Consider the following 23406-nt stretch of genomic DNA (forward strand, 5'->3'; position numbering starts at 1 on the left):
CACTTATCAGTGATTATGTAACGCATGTAGTCGTAGGAAGGCAAAAAAGCACAGTAGGGGGTCTCCACTAGACCATGAAGATGTGTGTAATGGTGTTGAGAGAAAATAATATTCTTTCAGGGAATGTGTAATGATAATAATAATAATAAGAAGAAGTAGTAGAAAAAGAGAAGAAGGAGAACAACAACAATGACAACGACGAAGACGATGATGATAATAATAATAAAATAATAATGATGATGATGATGATGATAATATACCAAAGATATAGTGAGGATTAATTGATCCTACCAGTGATCAAAAAATATGTTTAATCTCCTCTTACCACAATTATAAAATTAGCTGACTTTCCAACAATCAAGACCCTACATAGCTGCCAAGATCTAGGCCTGAATATAGACGATCGAAATCACATCAGCAGTAGGGGCAAAAAAAAATGCATTTATTAATGAATAAAATAAGGCTGCTTATATTTGAACCTAGAACTATGAAATATTTGAAAGATACTGCATGCTGTTTCAAACTTTTATTGAAAATTCTGTGTAAACAATTCACATCTGAATATTTAAAATCAGCTGGAAATAGACACACTATTTGCTTTTTAACCCTATAAACTACATAATATACAGCATTTTATTTTCAAATACTGTTCTATTTTCAAGTACTGATATTCAAAACAACTTAACCTTTAGCCTTCCAGCGGCTCTGCGGCCAGTGCAGACCAAGATCAGGCTTATCATGGTCTGCACTGGCCGCTGATCAGTCATTAAATTTTCAGTGAACACCCCTTCAGATAATAAATGGTTTTGCCCAAACTGAATGATGGACCAGTCCATTTTAGAAATTCAGCAAGGTAAAGGTTAAAAACAAAATGTACTGTATATGTTAGACATATTTATTAGTCAGTACATACTATAAAACTTCTGCAGGTTTGACACTGTGACTGCCTACTAATGCATAAAGTTTCTTGACTGTACATATCAGATTGAAAGAAGTGCAATACTAGGTAGCCTACAGTATATGAGACACACTATGAGAAAACCAACATAGTGCATTTGCGACCAGCATGGATCCAGACTAGCCTGTTCATCCATGCAGTCTGGTCAGGATCCATGCTGTTCACTTTCAATGCCTATTGAAATTAGAGAAACTGCTAGGGAACAGCATGGATCCTGACCAGACTGCGCAGATGCTGGTTGCAAATGCACTATGTTGGTTTTCTTATGGCGCGGCTCATATAGTGTGCAAAATATCTGAAGTTCAAGGTATATTTTTGCTTATTATCTAAATGGTTATTTCTCCAATTCGTGGTTCAACATTATACACCTTTTGACTTTTTGGCTTGCTGGTTAATAGTCAAAATTATTTCCCTAATGTCCTAAGGACTGAGACTTCTGACTAGCAAGCCATTCAATAACTGTTACTACATGAAATCAGAAATAATAAATTTTGACTTTAATCCAGTAAAATTTAGTGCTGAAAATAGACTGGTCATACAGTACATACTATGGAACAGCATTTTATTTAAGAAGTCATATAACAGATTATCTATATGAAATACCTATAATTCAAAGTTTTAAATATTAATAAACTGTCAAAAATACCTTGCTTTCCTCAAGTCTGATATGGAATTCTTTAACCCAAATCATGCTGGACACGATTATTTCTGACTTTGCGGCCAGTGTAGATCATAATCAGCCTGCACATCCATACAGTCTGATCATGATCTTCACTGTTCGCCATTCAGTCAGTATCTTTTTCTTTTTGATAAGCAGCCATTTCAACAGTTAATGGTACTACTACTGTCCAAATTGAAAGATGGACAAGTTCATTATAGAAATTTAGCAGGGTAAGGGTTAAAGTTTGAAAAAACTATTTTTAAAACTTTATATGAGAAGAAGACATTTATTTAAAAAATATAATTGGTTCAAACTTTTTATTTTGCTGGAAACCTAGCAAAAAACTGTTCTAAGATTATCTTTATTGACAATTTTCACCCAATGACTGCCTCTTGTTAAAGAAATACCACATAACATTTCTATATTTTGAACTCCTAGTTTTCTAACTGAGTCTCCAAATGTAAAATAAAATCAAGTTGTACTTTAATTTATTCAAGTTAAGTGAACAAAAAGCCAAACTTGTTACATGAAAATAGAGGTCAAATAGTACTAAATAGGTAATCAAGCAACACTTTTGAACTATAGACAGACAATGGCAGAAAGGAAAAAATCCTTATTTTTTCCCAGTTACAGTTTGATGTAAGCCGTGTCCTGTTTCTATTTCATTGTAGACCTATATTTGACCTTGGGTAGCATTTTCAAGGAGATTCTTTTGCATTTCTAGAAATGTAACCTTATTATTCATGTGTTCATACCCACATTTCAGCTGTCAGTTTGGAAGATCTCCACAGAGTTGACCTGTCTGACAAAAAATTTCTCTTAGAACATAATATGTATATATAACACATATAACATTATATGAACCCTACTTTCCTTGGTATTTTTTGATGGTTTATTGTCCATTTAAGAACATACGGCTAGAAATTCTTTTTTAAATTGGCCTGGCTATGTGTTACAGCTCTCAGAAGATTGTTAATTTTATATAGAACAATATAGCAAATTTATTTACTACTGTACAGCCTATACAGAAAAATAAATTACACAAGATTAAAGAGACAATAAAAAGCAAAAGTAGCCAAAATAAGTCATCATTAAACATAAACTGCTTTAACTATGTCTAAAATATGACAAAACAATCTTAAGTCTCAAGTTTAATTACACATCTTTAAGTGTAAATATTATTTCACTTTTTGACTTTAACAGCTTAGATTTTTACACATTTGATTAATTTCAAGATATTACAAGTAATAAACTATAAAAATATCCTGATAAAATTACAAAAGAAAGTACATGTACTGTGTCTTTTAAAGTGTAGATTAAATATCTTAACCTTTTATTATCATAATGTAATATAATACCGGTATGTACAAACTGGTTTGAAATAGTTAGACACATAATTATACACATAATAAATTCAAAATAATCAGGTTTAAATACCTATCAAATTATAAAATTGCTTATAGAATTACTTAAAATTAGATTGGAATGTATGGCAGAATTTCATCGAGTTTAGAGGTTCTGGGTTCAGTGGTTCACAAGTAATTGAGTGGCAACTGTTTAAAGTTTCAGTGCCCTGCGACCTTGACTTTGACTTAGTGACCCCCAAAACAATAGGGGTCATCTACTTAATAAGCCCAATCAGGCTACCAAGTTCGAACAATCTGGGTCAAGTGTTTCTCAAGTTATTGGGCAGAAACCATTCACTCCATCAACAGATGGACATATCGGCCAACTAATGTGACAGACATTGGGTAAAGCAATATGCCCCCACTTCTTCAAGGTTGGGGGTGGTGGGGGGCATAATGAACAAGAGCTGTCCGTAAGACAGCCAAGCTCGACTATTCGAAATATTGTCCCAGAGGCAGGAAAATATAACCTAAAAAGGTTAAATATCAAAAGAGTTTTAAGTTCAAAAGGGGGAATAATTTGACCAAAATACATATCAGTTATGGGTCTTGCTGCTATCAACTAGTTTTATAACCCCTAAGGCACATGTGAAGTTTCAATTCAATATCTGCATTAGTTTTGGGGATAGAAACTCGCATGTAAAACTTTAACCAGAATTTTCAAAGTCCAAAAGGGGGCATAATTTGCCCAAAATACATGTCAGAGTTATGGAACTTGATCCAGTGAGGTTAGTAACTGATCTAGAAAAAGAAAAAATAAGTTTCAAATCTATATGCCTTTTAGTAATAGCTTATGTACTTGCACACAAAACTTTAACCAGAATTTGCTCAGTCCAAAAGGGGGCATAATTTGGCCAAAATGAAGGTCAGAGTTATGGGACTTGCTGCTATCAACTAGTTTTATAACCCCGAAGACACATGTGAAGTTTCAAATCAATATCTGCATTAGTTTTGGAGATAATAACTTGCATGTAAAACTTTAACCAAAATTTTCTAAGTCTAAAAGGGGGCATAATTTGCTCAAAAAACATGTCAGAGTTATGGAACTTGACCCAGTGAGGTTGGTAATTGATCTAGAAAAAGAAAAAATAAGTTTCAAATCTATATGCCTTTTAGAAATAGCTGTATGTACTTAGGCACGCAAAACTTTAACCAGAATTTTCTAAGTCCAAAAGGGGGCATAATTTGCTCAAAATACATGTCAGAGTTATGGGACTTGACCCAGAGAGGTTGGTAATTGACCTAGAAAAAGAAAAAAATAAGTTTCAAAGCTATATGCCTTTAATTGATGGCTGTATGTACTTGCATGCAAAAACTTAACCAAGGTGTGACGCCGATGCCGACGCCGACGCCAGGGTGAGTAGAATAGCTAGACTATTCTTTGAATAGTCGAGCTAAAAAAAAGTGGGAATTCTGTCCCCAACAATATGGCCAATTTTGTCTGAAAAGTATGAGGGCATATCGTATCAAATATAAAATCACAGAGGGCTGAATGAGCAGTTTCAACAGATATACAGATTGAAACAACACTTTATTAACTAGTACTTGCTGGTTAAACAAGAATTACATATATATCACAGACAGTAGCAACTAGCACTCAACACATGCATGCGTACCTTAAACCCTTTATCATTTCTCAATAAAACATATCGGACAGAAACCAATTTTGAATCTTGTATCAATTTTCATGTCGTTTTTTCTTTCTTGTTTTATTTTCATGATGTTTTTTTCCTGTTTTAGTCAATCAATATCATCAGAAACCTTATCACGTCATTTAACACTCAGATGAAGCCACACATGTAAATATAACCTGCTTCAAAAGAAAACTTCACCATAACAGTAGATCTGATAACTTCATTCTCTCCTGTCATATTCTACACAATGAGCCCTTCTGCTCAACCAGGCCATAATATCTATCCCCGGTTTCTGAAAAAATTCATAAATTTGCTTAAAAGTGTAAGCTTCATTCAATGTTTCATATGATACAAAAACTTGAGTGTAAGAAACTTAAATATCTCTCATAAAGAAATTAAATATCTAAAAGACTGGCACTGAAAAACAATACATTAACAACAGCAAACAAAAATAATATATTAAAAAACTTAAACTGAAGAAATGTAGACATATAATCTAAAACATATCTTATATCGATTACAAATATATTAAGTTAATATCAACTTGAACTGTCACAGAAGTGACTCATACCCCCACCATACGGTCTTGTCACAGAAGAATGGCAACCATAAGGAATCTTAAAAATACTTTGGAGTACTTCATCCTGGGCTTCCACATATAAGTAATACTAGTATAATACTAGTATAGTAATACTAGTAAATATATTAAATCTCTAATATTAGAGATACACTAAAAGTGAATACAAAAAAGTGTCTTACCCACCCATGTTACCACGGAAAAATGTTTTTACTTTTTACATAGGACTTATAATAAAAAAGTTAGAAAAATACCTAAAATATTGAAAATCTAAAAATAGGATTTCTAAAAATAGACTAATTCCTGGAATTTAAGGGGAAGAAACTCAGTACAAAGGTTAAAAAAAGATTACTTCCCTTTGGCTCTAAGCCAATCAGAATGAGATATAGTGAAAATACATCAAAATTAACCTTAAATTCTAGGTAAAAGGGGACACAATTCAAGAAAAATAGTGTCAGAGTTATGCACCTTGTGTCACATGATGTGGGTGATGAGGTGGAACATCTATTTTAAGTCTGAATCAAATCCATTCAGTAGTAATTGAGATATAGTGAAAATACATCAAAATTAACCTTAAATTCTAAGTAAAAAGGGGCATAATTCATGAAAAATTGGTGTCAGAGTTATGCACCTTGTGTCACATGATGTGGGTGATGAGGTGGAACATCTATTTTAAGTTTGAATCAAATCCATTTTGTAATAATTGAGATATAGTGAAAATACATCAAAATCAACCTTAAATTTAAAGTAAAAGGGGACATAATTCATAAAAAATTTATGTCAGAGTTAAGCACCTTATGTCACATCATCTGGGTGATGAGGTGGAACAACTATTTTAAGTTTGAATCAAATCCATTTAGTAATAACTGAGATATAGTGAAAATACAACAAAATTAACCTTAAATTCTAAGTAAAAGGGGACATAATTCATGAAAACTTGGTGTCAGAGTTATGCACCTTGTGTCACATGATGTGGGCACATGATGTGGGTGATGAGGTGGAACATCTATTTTAAGTTTGAATCAAATCCATTCAGTAGTAACTGAGATAAAGTGAAAATACATCAAAATCAACCTTAAATTCTAAGTAAAAAGGGGCATAATTCATAAAAAAAATGGTGTCAGAGTTATGCACCTTATGTCACATGATGTGGGTGATGAGGTGGAACAACTATTTTAAGTCTGAATCAAATCCATTTAGTAATAACTGAGATATAGTGAAAATACAACAAAATTAACCTTAAATTCTAAGTAAAAGGGGACATAATTCATGAAAACTTGGTGTCAAGAGTTATGCACCTTGTGTCACATGATGTGGGCACATGATGTGGGTGATGAGGTGGAACATCTATTTTAAGTTTGAATCAAATCCATTCAGTAGTAACTGAGATAAAGTGAAAATACATCAAAATCAACCTTAAATTCTAAGTAAAAAGGGGCATAATTCATAAAAAAAATGGTGTCAGAGTTATGCACCTTATGTCACATGATGTGGGTGATGAGGTGGAACATCTATTTTAAGTTTGAATCAAATCCATTTAGTAATAACTGAGATATAGTGAAAATACAACAAAATTAACCTTAAATTCTAAGTAAAAGGGGACATAATTCATGAAAACTTGGTGTCAAGAGTTATGCACCTTGTGTCACATGATGTGGGTGATAAGGTGGAACATGTATTTAAGTTCGAATCAAATCCATTTGGTAATAACTGAGATAATAGATTTCGGGACGGGACGGGACGGGACGGAAGGGGACGGGACGGGACGGGACGCGACAAAACTGACTCCTATATACCCCCCTCAAACATGTTTGGTGGGGGTATAAATATATGAAATAACATTATTTACATCTAAAATGTAACACTCTGATGCTAAACCAATACTTAAATAAAATCTGTACCATTCAATAAATGTAAAAATGGATTCCATAACTTGAACCATTAACAGTGAAAATGGATTTTATAACTTGGGCCATTTACACTGAAAAAGGATTTTAAAACTTGGACCATGACATAACATATAATAGTGAAAATGGATTTCATAACTTGAACAATTTACAGTGTCAAAGGATTTTGTAACTTTGACCATAACATGTAATTGTGAAAATGGATTTCATAACTCAGAATATGTAAAGGTGAAAAAGGATTTCATGACAGTGAAAGTGCTTTTGAAATTTAACTTTGACTATTAACAGGAAACTTTGACCATTAAACTTAACAATAAATATGCTGAAATAAAACAATAAATAATTACCACAGTATATGCTTTTTACAAATATTTTGGTGCAGTAACTATCAAATATTACCAAGCCACCAATAAACTTTCTTCTAAATTAAAAATAAAACAAAATTAAAGATCTCTGACAGAAATTTGCTTAAATGTTGAAATTTTGACATTTGAAATAGCCCAATTTTGTTTACAAAAAGATGAAAATGGACTAGATTTAGTTATATTTTGTCAACTATCTTACGATTCATTTGCACATACTTTTAATTTCTTTAATTTGATTTTTTTTAACACAGGTATTGGTAAGTGGCAGTTAAAATCTTTATACAGCAGTAAAATTTATCAAATCTTCCCAATTCCCTACATTATCTAAAAATATTGAGTTATTATTCAAAATCAGGGGCGTCGGAAGTGGGGCCACAGGGGCCGCAGTTGCGGCCCCAATAATTTGCCCAAAAACGATTTTTTTGTAAATTCATAAGTTGGAGTCGCAGATCCCCGGACCCAATATTTTGTATAGAATACTAAATTTTGCTTCGCATTAAACAATACACGCTGTCCAGATTAGTGTGTTACCGTGGTGACGGTGACACGATCGGGGGTGTTAATTGGAGTCATACACACGTGTCTGTGATTGGACTTAATTACGCATGAACAAACCAGCATGTTTTTAATTGGCATGTCTTTAGTCAATGGTACGTTTAAGCTATACCCCGCCACAAAGATCTAGGGTATTAACGTATAAAATTTAGAAAAATAATTATCATGTTTTGATTTAATGAAAGAGGTAAGTGTTAATTACATAAATTGTCTTTACTCAAAAAATGATATTTCAAACAAAAATAAGAAATGAATGTAACATGAATGATTATTGTTCAATACATTAAATATAAAAAAAAAAAAAACAAAAAAAAAAAAACATACATGCATGCTTTGTATTGCGTTACACATTATTAATTCTGATAAGAGTTTATTAAACTTTATTTTGCTTATAGTCATGTAAATAGTAAGAAAATACTGGAGACTTGAGATGCGATTCAGTACCCCTAAAATGCACCAGAACTCGCCATTTATGATCCTGTTTTTTAAAAAAATTCAGGGGGAGGTCCCCCTTACCGCCCTTAAGGAAGGGGGATACCCCCTCCCGTACCTACTCCCCTCGCGGCCCCAATATCAAACACCTTCTGACGCCCCTGAAAATAAAGAAAAATACAACAAATATGGGAGGTTCTTAAAACTGTAGGAATATGAAGAAATTGCTTGATGTTCTCTATTAAAAAATATTTTTAAAAACAACAAAACACAAAATATGACATAATAGCATAAAATGAAATAGGTGGTCATTGTTAGAGAAATATCTCAGCTTGTCCCATTCACAAATGACAAACAAGAGGGCCAAGATGGCCCTAGGTCGCTCACCTGTGTAACACGCCATAACAGTGTAAACATGTTTTACCTAGTGATTACATGGAAACAAATATTCTGACCAATTTTCAGTAAGATTGGACCAAAAAACGTGGCATCTTCAGTGTAAACAAGCATTTACTTTGATTTGACCTAGTGACCTAGTTTTTTATCCCACATGACCCAGATACGAACCTGACCAAGACTTCATGATAACATTCTGACCAACTGACCAAAATTTATGAAGAGAGAATAAAAAATGTGTCCCCTAGGGTGTAAATAAGCTTATTCTTTGACCTGACCTGGTCACCTAGTTTTTGACCCCACATGACCCAGATAAAAATTCATATCATATTTCACACAGACAAACATTCTGACCAAGTTTCATGCATATCAAATGAACAAGAGTGTTAACATGCTTTTCCTTTGATTTGACTGAGTGACCTAGTTCCTGACCCTGTATGACCCAGTTTCAAACTTGGCCTAGGAACCATCAAGATAAACAGTCTGACCAAGTTTCATGAAGATAGGGTCATAAATGGGGTTACGATCTAGGTTGTTTACAAGCTTTTCCTATTATTTGACCTGATGACCTAGTTTTTGACCCGACATGACCTAGTTTCGATCCATATAGAGATCATCAAGATAATCATTCTGTGCAAGTTTGTATCAAATCAAAGCATAAATGAAACCTCTATATGGCTGAAAAGTCCAAAATAGAAAATTCTGCCCCTTTCAGGGGCAGTAACTCTAGAACCCATAATGGAATCTAGCCAGATTTCGAAACGAACCCAGATCTTATTGTGACTTAAGTTGTGTGTATCATGTTCACAAGGTAAAAATTACCAAATTTTGGCTCTTTTAGGGGTCAATCAGGGGCTGTAACTCCGGAACCTATCCAAAAGATTCATCATGGAATCCAAGGTAAATAAATGAAGTCTCTATATGGCTGCAAAAGCCAAAATAGCAAATTTTGGCCCTTTAAGGGGCCATAACTCTGGAACCCATGATATGATCTGGCCAGTTTTCGAAAGGAACCAAGATTTTATGCCAATACAAGTTGCGTGCAAGATTGATTAAAGTTGATTGCAAAATGTGGTCTCTATCATGTTCACAAGCCAAAAATGGCAAATTTTGGCCCTTAAGGGGCCATAACTCTGGAACCCATGATGGGATCTAGCCAGTTTTCGAAAAGGAACCGAGATATTATGCCCATACAAGTTGTGTGCAAGTTTGATTAAAATCAAGTACAAAATGTGGTCTCCATCGTGTTCACAAGGAAATTGTGAACTGATGGACGACGGACGAAGGGTGATCACAAAAGCTCACCCTGTCACTACGTGACCGGTGAGCTAAAAACATTACGTATGTAAACCATTCCATTTTATATTGATTCCATATACATGTATTTCTGATTACACCAGAAAGCTTATACAAGGGTATATATCTACAAGATCTGAGCTAGTGTTATTTTTTTTATAGAATATGTACAAGCTTTACTCGTATATATGTGGAATGGTCCCAACAAATAGTTAATACAAGTGACATGTAGAAAACAATCATAAAAAGCATTACCTGATCTGATATGCTTTAAGGAATAATCAATTCATTAAAGGCTTAATAAACAATGACAGCGTTTCCTCAAATGGAAGAACATCAACCTTATTATTTGTGTTATCATTTATGAATCCATAGGTTGCATCTACATATACTTCATTACATCTCATCTACAAAGCAAAACTTTTACTTCTGAATATATATATTGATCACTTTTACACAGATGTTTTTCAACTGCTACAGATATATGCCTGTATCTTTTAACAAATACTTTCTTGAAATATTTTGACTTTTGCTCCTAGTTTCACTCCTTCTCCTGGTTTTATAACTTCGATGTCTCAGAATACTCTGGTGGCCACGATTTCTTTTCATTATCTTGGTATGTCCCGTTTTCATACACATGAACGTTTTCCGGATCAACCGGAATATCCCTTTCCTGCTCAAAGTCTGGTTTCTTGTATTTATACCACCTTGCCACGATAACAAATATAAATAAGTTGATGAAGGTCAGGGCGGCCAGTAAAAACAGAAGGTATTCCAAATGACCATTATTAGGTTCTTTGGGGAACCAGTCTGATGCATCTGAAATGAGAATAATCTGTTTCTGTAGAAATATCATATCAAAGTTGAAATTATTCGGAAAAGTCATTATCAGTGGAGAAACCCGTCACATCTTGTATAATCCCACATAAATCCTGCAGTATTAATGAAAGTTCAATAAACTGACATGTGATTACAATTTTCTACATTATTTCACATCATTGCATGGATAATGCCACAAAGGAAAGAATAATATTAGAATGAAAGTAAGATATATCTGGTCTACAGTAACACATACTGACAGTATTTTTTTAAATAGATACATTCTCATTCATTTCAATGTGTTTAAACTAAATCCCTCAATTTGTAATAATGGGTTAAAAACAGCAAAAAATAAAAGATAAACAGGAGCTTTGTATAAATCACATCAACACTCCTTCCCCATCACATTGACTGCTTGGATTTAAATGGGTATGAAAATGTTACTCTCTGCCATGACCTTCACCTTCTCACCAGAAGTAATTATCCTATCAAGTCTAATTGCTTAGGTACAAACATTATTCAGTTACTGATCTGAAATCACTATGACCTTGACCTACTGACCCCCAAAATTTTAGGCATCTCCTAATGATCACAGGAAATCATTCCATGAAGTGTGACTGCCATGGGCCAAAGTATTCTTTTCTATTCACCATTTTTGACAGAAGACCAAATTATCTACCAACAGTCAACACTGGCAAAGAGAGAAAGATAAGCAAACAATACATGCCCTCTTCTTAGAAATGGGTGGAGGGAAATTAAACAAGAGCTGTCCGTAAGACAGCCAATGCTCGACTATTCAAATTATTGTCCCAGAAGCGGAAAAATATTACCCAAAATGTTAAAATATTTAAAGAGTTTCAATCCAGTATCTGCATTAGTTTTGCCTTTAACCATAAGTTTTAAGTTCAAAAGGGGGAATAATTTGACCAAAATGCATTTCAGAGTTATGGAACTTGATGCAATCAACTAGTTTTATAACCCCGAAAGCACATGTGAAGTTTCAATTTATTATCTGCATTTGTTCTGCAGACTGTAACTTGCACACAAAACTTTAACCAGAATTTTGTAAGTCCAAAAGGGGGCATAATTTGCTCAAAGTACATGTCAGAGTTATGGAACTTGACCCAGTGAGGTTGGTAATTGACCTAGAAAAAGAAAAAAATAAGTTTCAAATCTATATGCTGTTTAGTAATAGCTGTATGTACTTGCACGCAAAACTTCAACCAGGATTTTCTAAGTCCAAAAGGGGGCATAATTTGTTCAAAGTACATGTCAGAGTTATGGAACTTGACCCAGTGAGGTTGGTAATTGACCTAGAAAAAGAAAAAAAATAAGTTTCAAAGCTATATGCCTTTAAATGATAGCTGTATGTACTTGCATGTGAAACTTTAACCAAGGTGTGACGCCGACGCCAGGGTGAGTAGAATAGCTAGACTATTCTTTGAATAGTCGAGCTAATAAAATTGATTTTATACCATCTTTCCTCCATGCTCCAACAATTGCTACAATCAGTGATGCAACATAACTTCCTAAACCAGAGGTCATCAGGAACAACCCCATGATAAGCCCCTGCATGAACTGTGGAGCTTGTGTGTATGCAAACTCCAGACCTACAACAAGCAAAATATTATCATAAATAAGATATTTTACATCACAGATATCAGACCTATTACTCCTTAGAGTACTGCAGAAGTATGCAATTAATATCATTGTTACTGACATGAAAATACATAAAGAAAACTTTTTGGGGCTATTTACAACATGGCTGACACTTAACTGTACACATATATAGAAGTGTTTCTTTTACACAGTTCATCTCTGACACAAAACCTTATCCCAGTGCTTGCTTCTACTGAAACAAATACAAATGTTTACAAGTCGAAAGATTTCCTGCGGCCAGAAGTTACACAGACCAGAAATTGTTATGGATGTATGTGTGACCACTCAGCCTAAAAAGAATCTTATGATTGAGTGAATAACGTGCTTGATTTTTTTATAATAATTAATAAAATATACCATTACACTTTAATATAGGAAATGTTACTCCATTCTACATGATATACAGGTAGATCTATGAAATATGTTTTTCTTAATTCTGAAAGTTATTGTTTTGAGCAAAAATAACTACTAGTATATTTCCCTTTCATGTACATTGTATAACATAACTTTTAGCTCAACTGGTCACATTCCTTGACTTTTGAAATACTTTACTAGAGCTATCACAAATGTGATTCATGCCTTCACCTGGACTTCGTTGACATAATATTATAGAGCAAGACAATGCAGGACCATAATCCAGGAAATTTAAGAGCAATTCAAAAGAAATCCCTTATGCACAACTAGGTATCAATATTGATCATTGCTGAAAGTTTGAATAAATTATATGAAATAATAAATGAGGAATTCAGGTCACAAACATTTCTCTATATACCATATAGAGTGCCAGCTATATTGCAAAAAACTGCGTTCCATAAATGTGATAAGCCAATTGCATATCGGTATAAGGTCACGTGAAATCACCCAGTCCCCATTTTCTACACTACTTGTTGCATTCCAATATACCTGCAGCCTCCGGGCCACAGGTAATCAAACATATACTGACTGAGCGTTAGACATATATCTTTATACAGACCATATACTGACTGAGTGTTAGACATATATCTTTATACAGACCATATACTGACTGAGCGTTAGACATACATCTTTATACAGACCATATACTGACTGAGCGTTAGACATATATCTTTATATAGACCAAATACTGACTGAGCGTTAGACATACATCTTTATACAGACCATATACTGACTGAGTGTTAGACATATATCTTTATACAGACCATACACTGACTGAGCGTTAGACATATATCTTTATACAGACCATACACTGACTGAGCGTTAGACATATATCTTTATACAGACCATACACTGACTGAGCGCTAGACATATATCTTTATACAGAACATACACTGACTGAGCGTTAGACATATATCTTTATACAGACCATATACTGACTGAGCGTTAGATCTTTATACAGACCATACACTGACTGAGCGTTAGACATATATCTTTATACAGACCATACACTGACTGAGCGTTAGACGTATATCTTTATACAGACCATACACTGACTGAGCGTTAGACATATATCTTTGTACAGACCATATACTGACTGAGCGTTAGACATATATCTTTATACAGACCATATACTGACTGAGTATTAGACATATATCTTTATACAGACCATATACTGACTAGGTGTTAGACATATATCTTTATACAGACCAATTTTGAGACCTAGATGTAAAGAGTCTTACTATTGCTATCTTTTTCCTTTCCTTTAAAAAGAAGTTCTTTGAATTTAGTGGAGGAATACATATATTACTTCCTGAAATGCTTCAAGACGTAGTTTGATAAATTTTGGACAGAAGGATTTTCAGTTTTAAGTGTAATTAAACACGGCCATTTCTTTAATACTTACCATGCTGGACACGACTGATTCTGCCTTTACGACCAGTGCAGATCATGATCAGCCTGCACATTCATGCAGTCTGGTCATGATCTGCACTGTTCACTATTTAGCAAGTACCTTTTTGGTAAGCACCCCTTTCAACATTAATGGTACTGTCCAAATTGGAAGCTAGACAAGTTCATTATAGAAATTTAGCAGGGTAAGGGTTAATAAACTGAAACTCATTTTTAATGGCATAAATACAAAATGTAAACCTTAGTACCTGAGATACTGGCAAACACTTCACTTGATCCAATGAAAGCAAATTCTGGTATCTGAGCAAACATGGACAAATGTGATGCGTTAAATTCATCCTTTGAAAGTGACTGAGTTATATAGCCATTGTCTCTGATGTCGTTCTTTCGGATAATTTCCATCATTCCAGCATACAACATGGCAAGTGCTGCAAGAATCATACCTATACCTGCAAACATATATCACAATTCAGCATACAACATGGCAAGTGCTGCAAGAATCATACCTATACCTGCAAACATATATCGCAATTCAGCATACAACATGGCAAGTGCTGCAAGAATCATACCTATACCTGCAAACATATATCGCAATTCAGCATACAACATGGCAAGTGCTGCAAGAATCATACCTATACCTGCAAACATATATCACAATTCAGCATACAACATGGCAAGTGCTGCAAGAATCATACCTATACCTGCAAACATATATCACAATCCAGCATACAACATGGCAAGTGCTGCAAGAATCATACCTATACCTGCAAACATATATCACAATCCAGCATACAACATGGCAAGTGCTGCAAGAACCATACCTATACCTGCAAAAATATATCACAATTCAGCATACAACATGGCAAGTGTAACAAGAATGAGGCCTATATCTACAAATACATAAAATAATTCAGCATTCAATATGGCAAGTGCTGCAAGACATCTGTGCCAGGTTTCTTTAAAATCTTTCAAGCAGTTCAAGAGTTATAGAGTGGACACGAAACAAAGTCATATGACCTTTGACCCTAAGTGTGTCTTTGACAAAGAAGCGAGCCATCAAAAACGTGCTCTGCACGTCACTGAATGTGGTGAACATTTGTGTCAAGATTCTTTGAAATCCTTCAAGGGGTTAAAGAGTTACAGAGAGGACACAAAATTGCTACTGCGGACGGATGGACTGAAATTCCTACATATGGGTATTTATGTGGCTACTCTTTTGTTCTCTCTATTGTTCTTTTAGCCACATAAAAGAACAAGAGCTGTCTCCATAGGATGACACATGCCCCCGATGGCACTTTGAATGAATAGTTATGGCCGATGTTAGAGTTTAGGACCTTTGACCTACGGACCTGGGTCTTGCGCACGACATGTCGTCTTACTGTGGTACACATTCATGCCCAATAATTTTAAAATCCATGCATGAATGACAAAGATATGGACCGGACACGCCCATCAATGCACTATCATGAAATATGACCTTTAACGTCTAAGTGTGACCTTGACCTTTGAGCTACGGACCTGGGTCTTGCGCGTGACATGTCGTCTTACTGTGGTACACATTCATGCAAAGTTATTTGAAAATCCATCCATGGATGACAAAGATATGGACCGGACACGAATGCACTATCATGAAAAATGACCTTTAACGTCTAAGTGTAACCTTGACCTTTGAGCTACGGACCTGGGTCTTGCACGCGACACGTCGTCTTACTGTGGTACACATTCATGCCAAGTTATTTGAAAATCCATCCATGGATGACAAAGATATGGACCGGACACGAAAATTGCGGACAGACTGACAGACCGACAGACGGACAGACGGTTCAAAAACTATATGCCTCCCTTCGGGGGTATAAAAATAGCCACATAAAAGCCTTACTGAAAGACATCAAAGAAAAAGTACAGTTACCTATTGTTTCCTATAGCCACCTAAGTATGCAAATGTGGGCTCAGGCAGACGGACAGACAGATGAGCACCGGCGTCATAACACATAATACGTCCCTTCGGGCATATAATAAGATAACAGACAAAGGATTTCATAGCATTTCAATTTTAAGTTTTTCACTATATGTGTTGCTATAGCTGCATATTTAAAAGCAATTTGAAACACATTTTGTTCATAGCTTTTTTCTAAACTTACATATGCAACACATGATCCCACTTTCATGTAGGAACAATTCTTTACTTTGACAAACCGTGTCCTAAATACTGTGAAATCCTAATATTCATGGAACTAATTTTCGTGGATTTTGTGGTTGAGTCAATCCACAAAATTTTATCCCAACGAACAAGTAAAATTCCCATTCATTTCATGTTCAAAAGTTGAAATCCACAAATTTATATCCCCATGAAATTGCCAATTTGACTAAAACCACGAAATTTCATGCCACAAAATTAAATGATTTTACAGTACATAGGATTTCCTCTGTATGAACATAAAATTCTTAAAACAACTGAAGTGGCTGTTGAATTTGGCTTAATTAGAGTGAAAATACGTACATTAAGAGGGATATTTTACACAAATTGAAACTTTCTTTGTGGTAATTTAAACTTGGTATAAGGGATTTCAAAGTACTTAGTTTCAACTGTACCTTATATACAGCTGTGTCCATTTTATTAAAAATCTAAATTTTTTTTTAAAAATGTGAATATTACGTTGTTCTAGTCTAAAGAAACAATTAGTCTTACCAATTCTCTGTAGATGTGTAGGACTTTTTCCATACCTGGCGAGGAGCGGGTACACGATTCTGTCCATTATAGGTATTAGAATGAGGATTATAAGTGTGTTGAAAATGTTCAACATAGCTGCTGGAAGTTTTGCATCTCCAACTGAGATGTTCATTCTCTCACTTTGCAAAAACAATGAAGTGCTCATCTGAAAGGGAAAATTTTCGTCTAAGCAAAATATCTCTCTATATATTATATCTCATTTGCATATTTTCATTTTTACTCAAAGTGACCTATAAAACAGTCACAGTGTAAAGACTGTTAAAATTGTAACATGGAACAAAAAAATATTTGTTCACGTTTCTTCCACACAGCAATCCAACTATTTTACTTATGATCATTTATGTATTATGCTTTAACTCAATCTTAACTCTCTCTGCAATACAATACCAAACAGCTTGAGGACACACAGAGATGAGCAAAATACTCCAGTTATCAATAGCTTTGAACACCCTCTACCATTCCTTTACCTGAGAGTACAGTACACTGTCCAGCAGATAATGACTAGATGACAGGTATGAACTCCAGTACTACCTGATGACCATCAGTTTCTTATCTGGGAATACACAGCATAGTAAATAATGACCAGATTGGTAAAACACATACTCTGTACTTCTTGAACACCCTCTATCATTTCCTTACCTTAAAATAAACTGTCAAGTAAATAATGTCTATAACACCCTCCACTATTTATCTACTTGAAAGCACAGTGCCCAATTAATATGATGGGCTAAGTATTTTTTGAACACCCTCTACCATTTCCTTACCTGAGAGTACACCGCCCAGTAAATAATGACTAGAAGAAAGACGGGTAAGACCCTCAGTACAGCTTTAACTCCCTCTACCATTTCCTTGCTGTATGAACCCCCATGTTCCTGCTGAGCATGTTTCCATGACGGATTATTGCAACCATTAATACTCTGACAACAGACATTGAAAGATGATGTAAGAATACTGCCTGAAAAATAAACAGAAGAAAATTTTAATATTTGTTAATTATAAAAGGTTTGAGATGGGAGTTAAGCTTGAAACATATTTGAATCTTGGATCTGCTCCCTTCGAAAACTATTATTAAACTGCCATTTAGGAAGGTGCATAACTGTTCCTCTTTCAATGTTCAGCATCACCACCACCACTTTTCCATCACACAATAATTGTAGTAGGTACTGGTTTAATGGCAATTACTTTACACTCAAATGTTTTGTAAAACTCAAAGCTACATCTATACATAAAGACAGTATTTCAATCTTCATATTCCTAAACCAGTTTTTAATATGGACTGTTTTTATTCCACAACTGTTTCAATCTAAAATGCAAAAACAGCACAAAACGAGAACTGTCACTATTGGTGACAAATGCCCCGGAAGCATGCCCAAGAATGCATTGACTCGAGAGACCTTGGTCATAAGCCTGACACACGAACATTTGTGTCAAATTATTTTCAAATCCCTTGATAAATGGCAGAGTTATGGACCAGACAAGAAACACTTTTGACTTCTAAGTGTGACCTTGATCTTGGAGTTGGAGATCTGGGTATTGCACATGACATGTCATCTCAATATAGGGAACATTTATGCCAAGTAATTTTAAAATCCCTTCATCAATGAGTTATGGACCAGACAAGAAACAGACAAGTCAACCTTTAACCTCTAAGTGTGACCTTGTCCAGAGCTAGGAGTCTAGGTCTTGTGTATGACAAGTCGCCTCATTATGGTGAACATTTATGAAAAGTTATTTCAAAATCCCATTATGGATGGCAGAGTTACAGCCCGGACAAGAAGTAATATACAGACAGTCAGTGCAATTTTAATATGCCCACCTTTTATTACCTGAGTTTTCATATAAAACATATAAGGTTAGGAGAGGAAGAGAATATAATAAATAGGTAAATAAGGACTATTGGTCCAGTTTTAAAAGATCCACCTTAATATTATCAAACACTTACTAAATGGCAATGTGTGTGTGTGTGTGTGTGTGTGTTGGGGTTTAACGTCTTTTTCAACAATTTTTCAGTCATATAAACGACGGTGTTTACTTGTAGCAGTGTGCACAATGCACAACTTTATATTGCTGCCTCACTGGAATATCACGCCGTAGACACGTGACCTGATACCCCATTCAGTCACATTATACTGACACCGGGCTGACCAGTCCTAGCACTACCCTCTTAATGTTGAGCGCCAAGCGAGGAAGCTGCTAGTACCATTTTTTACGTCTTTGGTATGACGCGGCCGGGGATCGAACCAACAACCTCCCACACTCAAAGGGGACACTCTACCACTAGGCCACCGAGGCGGTCTAAATGGCAATGACATGCCTTAACTATGTACTTATTGGTACTACTAAGACTATAGTGGCACAACTAAGCCTACTTTGGCATGACTATTAGACTTTATTGGCATGATTAAGACTATTTTCCATGTGGACATTGCTGACTGCAAATGTTGGACATTGTCGTTTGTAAATTGATGCCTTATTTCTACAATGCCGTAATTTGTGTTTTTTTTTATAGTTTGGGAAATGACGTTTAAAGATTTGCGTGTCAATGACTTTACATTACTTACATAGTTGTTGAACTAAAATTTAGCCTGTTTAATTTAGTTGTACAAGGCTAACTATAGTTGTCACAGGAGTGATGAATTATACCCCCACAATATGGTCTTGACACAGAACTAAACTAATGTCGAAGCTGAACATGCTCGACCTTTCACCTACTGACCTTAAAATCAATAGAAGTCATCTGCTGGTCATGACCAACCTCCTTATGAAGTTTCATGATCCTCGGCCCAAGCATTCTCAAGTTATTGTCTGGAAAGGGTTTAAATGTTCCTGGTCACTCTGACCTTTGGAACTCAAAATCAATACAGGTCATCTGCTGGTCATGACCAACCTCCCTATTAAGTTTCATGATCCTAGTCCCAAGCATTCTGAAGTTATTGTCGGAAAACACTCTAGAATTAAGGTGACAAAATGCAGAGTTAGAAGTACTAAATAAGCACACAAGGCAGGCCACTGCTATTTTATTTTCATATACATTACTATAAATAGTAAGAAATTTATGCTAAAATTAAACAAGAGGGCCAAGATGGCCCTAGGTCGCTCACCTGAGAAACACACCATAACAGTGTAAACATGTTTGACATAGTGATTTCATGGGAACAAATACTCTGACCAATTTTCATTTAGATTGGACCAAAAATGTGGTCTCTTGATGTGTGAACAAGTGTTTTCTTCAATTTGACATAGTGACCTAGTTTTTAAGCCAAGGTAACCTACATTCGAACTTGACCTAGATTTGATCAAGGCAATCATTCTGACTAAATTTCAAGAACCTCAATTGAAAAATACAGCCTCTATTGCATACAGAACCTTTTTCTTTGATTTGTCCTAGCGACCTAGTTTTTGATCCCAGATGACCCGTATTCAAAATTGACTTTAATTTTATCAAGGCTATCATTCTGACCAAATTTCATGAAGTTCAATTGAACAAGAGATGTCACTAATGGTGACAAATGCCCCCGCAGCACCTTGACCTTTGACCTGGTGACCCCAAAGTCAGTAGGGTTGGTGTACCCATAAAGTACTATCAGCATGTAAAGTTTGAAGGTCCTGGGTGAAGTGGTTTGCGAGTAAAGTGCCTTCATGCAAAAAGTTAACGTTGTCCCCTGTGACCTTGACCTTTGACCTGGTGACCCCAAAGTTAGTAGGAGTGGTGTACTCAATAAGTACTATCAGCAGGTGAAGTTTGAAGGTCCTGGGTGCAGTGGTTCACGAGTAAAGTGCCTTCATGCAAAAAGTTAACGTTCGCCCCTGTGACCTTGACCTTTGACCTGGTGACCCCAAAGTCAGTAGGGGTGGTGTACTCAATAAGTACTATCAGCATGTGAAGTTTGAAGGTCCTGGGTGCAGTGGTTCGCGAGTCAAGTGCCTTCATGCAAAAAGTTAACGTTGGCCCCTGTGACCTTGACCTTTGACCTGGTGACCCCAAAGTCAGTAGGGGTGGTGTACTCAATAAGTACTATCAGCAAGTGAAGCTTGAAGGTCCTGGGTGCAGTGGTTCGCGAGTCAAGTGCCTTCATGCAAAAAATTAATGTTGGCCCCTGTGACCTTGACCTCAGTCAGTTTTAAAATCAGTGTGCAAAACTGTACATGTCATCCAAATTTCAAGGCTGTATCTTAAAAAACAAGAAAGTAGGTCAGTAGGTCAAGGTCACAGTCAAGTGATCCCTAATTGCTTGGGTCATCAGGTAATTATAATTAAACATTCTAGGAAATATAATCTGATAATTTTTGAAGTATTTTTTCCTGCATAACTCATAATAATAACAAGTGACCCCCAGGACGGGCCTCTTTCCACCCCAGGGGCATAATTTGAACAAACTTGTTAGAGATCCACCAGGCTATGCTACATACTAAATATCAAAGGCATTGGACTTTGATACAAAAATATCTTTAATTTTTTTTCCCTATATAAGTCTAAGTTTATTTTCCCTATATAAGTCTAAGTTTAACTTGGTACCCCAAGGGCAGGGCCTCTTTTCAACCCAGGGAAATAATTTGAATAATTCTGGTAGAGGACCACAAGGCAATGCAACATACAAAATATCAAAAGCCTAGGCCTTGCAGTTTAAGGCTAGAAGATTTTTAAAGTTTTTTCCAATATAAATCTATGTAAAACTTTAGACCCCCGGGGCAGGGCCTCTTTTCAACCCAGGGGCATAATTTGAACAATTCTGGTGAAGGACCACAAGGCAATGCTACATACAAAATATCAAAGGCCTACGTCTTGTGGTTTTAGACAAGAAGATTTTTAAAGTTTTTTCCTATATAAGTCTATGTAAAACATGTGACCCCTGGGGCAGGGCCTCTTTTCACCCCAGGGGTATAATTTGAAAAAGCTTCATAGAGGACCATAAGATGATGTCACATGCCAAATATCAAGGCTCTACGCCTTGCAGTTTTAGACAAGAAGATTTTAAAAGTTTTTTACTTTCGTGACCTTGACCTTGAGCCGACATGGCTGACTCATAAGTTCTGCTCATCGCCTTAATGAGGTAATCGTTTGACCCAAGTTTGATGAAAATCCTTCAAGGAGTTTAGGAGATATAGAGCGGACACAAAATGGAAGGCTCAAACCTTTGACCCTAAGTTGTGACCTTGACCTTGAGCCGGCATGACTGACTCATGGGTTCTGCACATCGTCTTGATGAGGTGATCATTTGACCCAAGTTTGATAAAATTCCTTCAAGGGGTTTAGGAGATATAGAGCGGACACAAAATGGAAGGCTCAAACCTTTGACCTTGAGTTGTGACCTTGACCTTGAGCCGACAAGGCTGACCCATGGGTTCTGCACATCGTCTTGATTAGGTGATCATTTGACCCAAGTTTCATGAAAATCCTTCAAGGAGTTTAGAAGATATAGAGCGGACACAAAATGAGAGGCTCAAAACCTTTGACCCTAAGTTGTGACCTTGACCTTGAGCCGGCATGGCTGACTCATGGGTTCTGCACATCATCTTGATGAGGTGATCATTTGACCCAAGATTTATAAAATTCCTTCAAGGGGTTTATGAGATACAGAGCAGACACAAAATGGCAGGCTCAAACATTTGACCTTGAGTTGTGATCTTGACCTTGAACCGATTATTTATAGATAAGGTATAATATGATATCAAAGCCTTGAAAGAACTGATAGCCAGAGCTTACTGAGTGATATTTAAGGGCTAAGGTAAGACTTTCCTAGAATATGGCGCTACTTTATGCTCTTAATCGATCAAAATGCCGTCACTCCATGCTGTTAACCAATTCAAGCACACAGAATTTCATTTATGCGTGTTGCATTATGAGTAGAACTTTAGGTATGCGCGATAGTTGGTTCATATAGAAAAACTGATACAAAAGACAGAGTAAGCTGAGTGATTCCGAATAGTTTGCATGTGAATATAAGTTCATAATTCTAGAATCCGTTGCTGCTTGTTTTTGTAGTTTTAAACAGTAGTCCTCAGTAGCTCTTACTCGCACAATATAATACCAAGATTATGAAAAATAATTATGGGACTATTTTTTTTATACGTCCAGAATATTTGTGTGATGCGGTCACATAGAAACAGAAGGAAAACTCAAACACGTGAGTTTGAAACTTGGTAGCTGATTTAGATCTATAGCCAGTTGCAATAGCACTCCCTAAA

The 23406-nt window shown here is 35.6% G+C and overlaps 1 protein-coding gene across 2 annotated transcripts in view; it reads right to left on the bottom strand.

The window, feature by feature from the left end:
• Positions 1-511: 511 nt before the first annotated feature.
• The window catches only part of LOC123563088 (solute carrier family 15 member 4-like), a 46213-nt gene continuing 23318 nt past the window's right edge, over positions 512-23406 (bottom strand). For both annotated transcript variants that reach the window (XM_045355666.2, XM_045355665.2), the window contains exons 7-11: positions 17985-18175; positions 17179-17365; positions 14738-14938; positions 12482-12616; positions 512-11006 (exon numbers count right to left, since the gene is read on the bottom strand). In XM_045355666.2, coding sequence (XP_045211601.2) covers positions 10747-11006; positions 12482-12616; positions 14738-14938; positions 17179-17365; positions 17985-18175 — 974 coding nt within the window. In that variant the 3' untranslated portion in view covers positions 512-10746. The remainder of the gene's footprint in view (positions 11007-12481; positions 12617-14737; positions 14939-17178; positions 17366-17984; positions 18176-23406) is intronic.

The sequence above is a fragment of the Mercenaria mercenaria genome, chromosome 2 (assembly GCF_021730395.1).
Source record: "Mercenaria mercenaria strain notata chromosome 2, MADL_Memer_1, whole genome shotgun sequence".
In the NCBI taxonomy this organism is placed as follows: domain Eukaryota; kingdom Metazoa; phylum Mollusca; class Bivalvia; order Venerida; family Veneridae; genus Mercenaria; species Mercenaria mercenaria.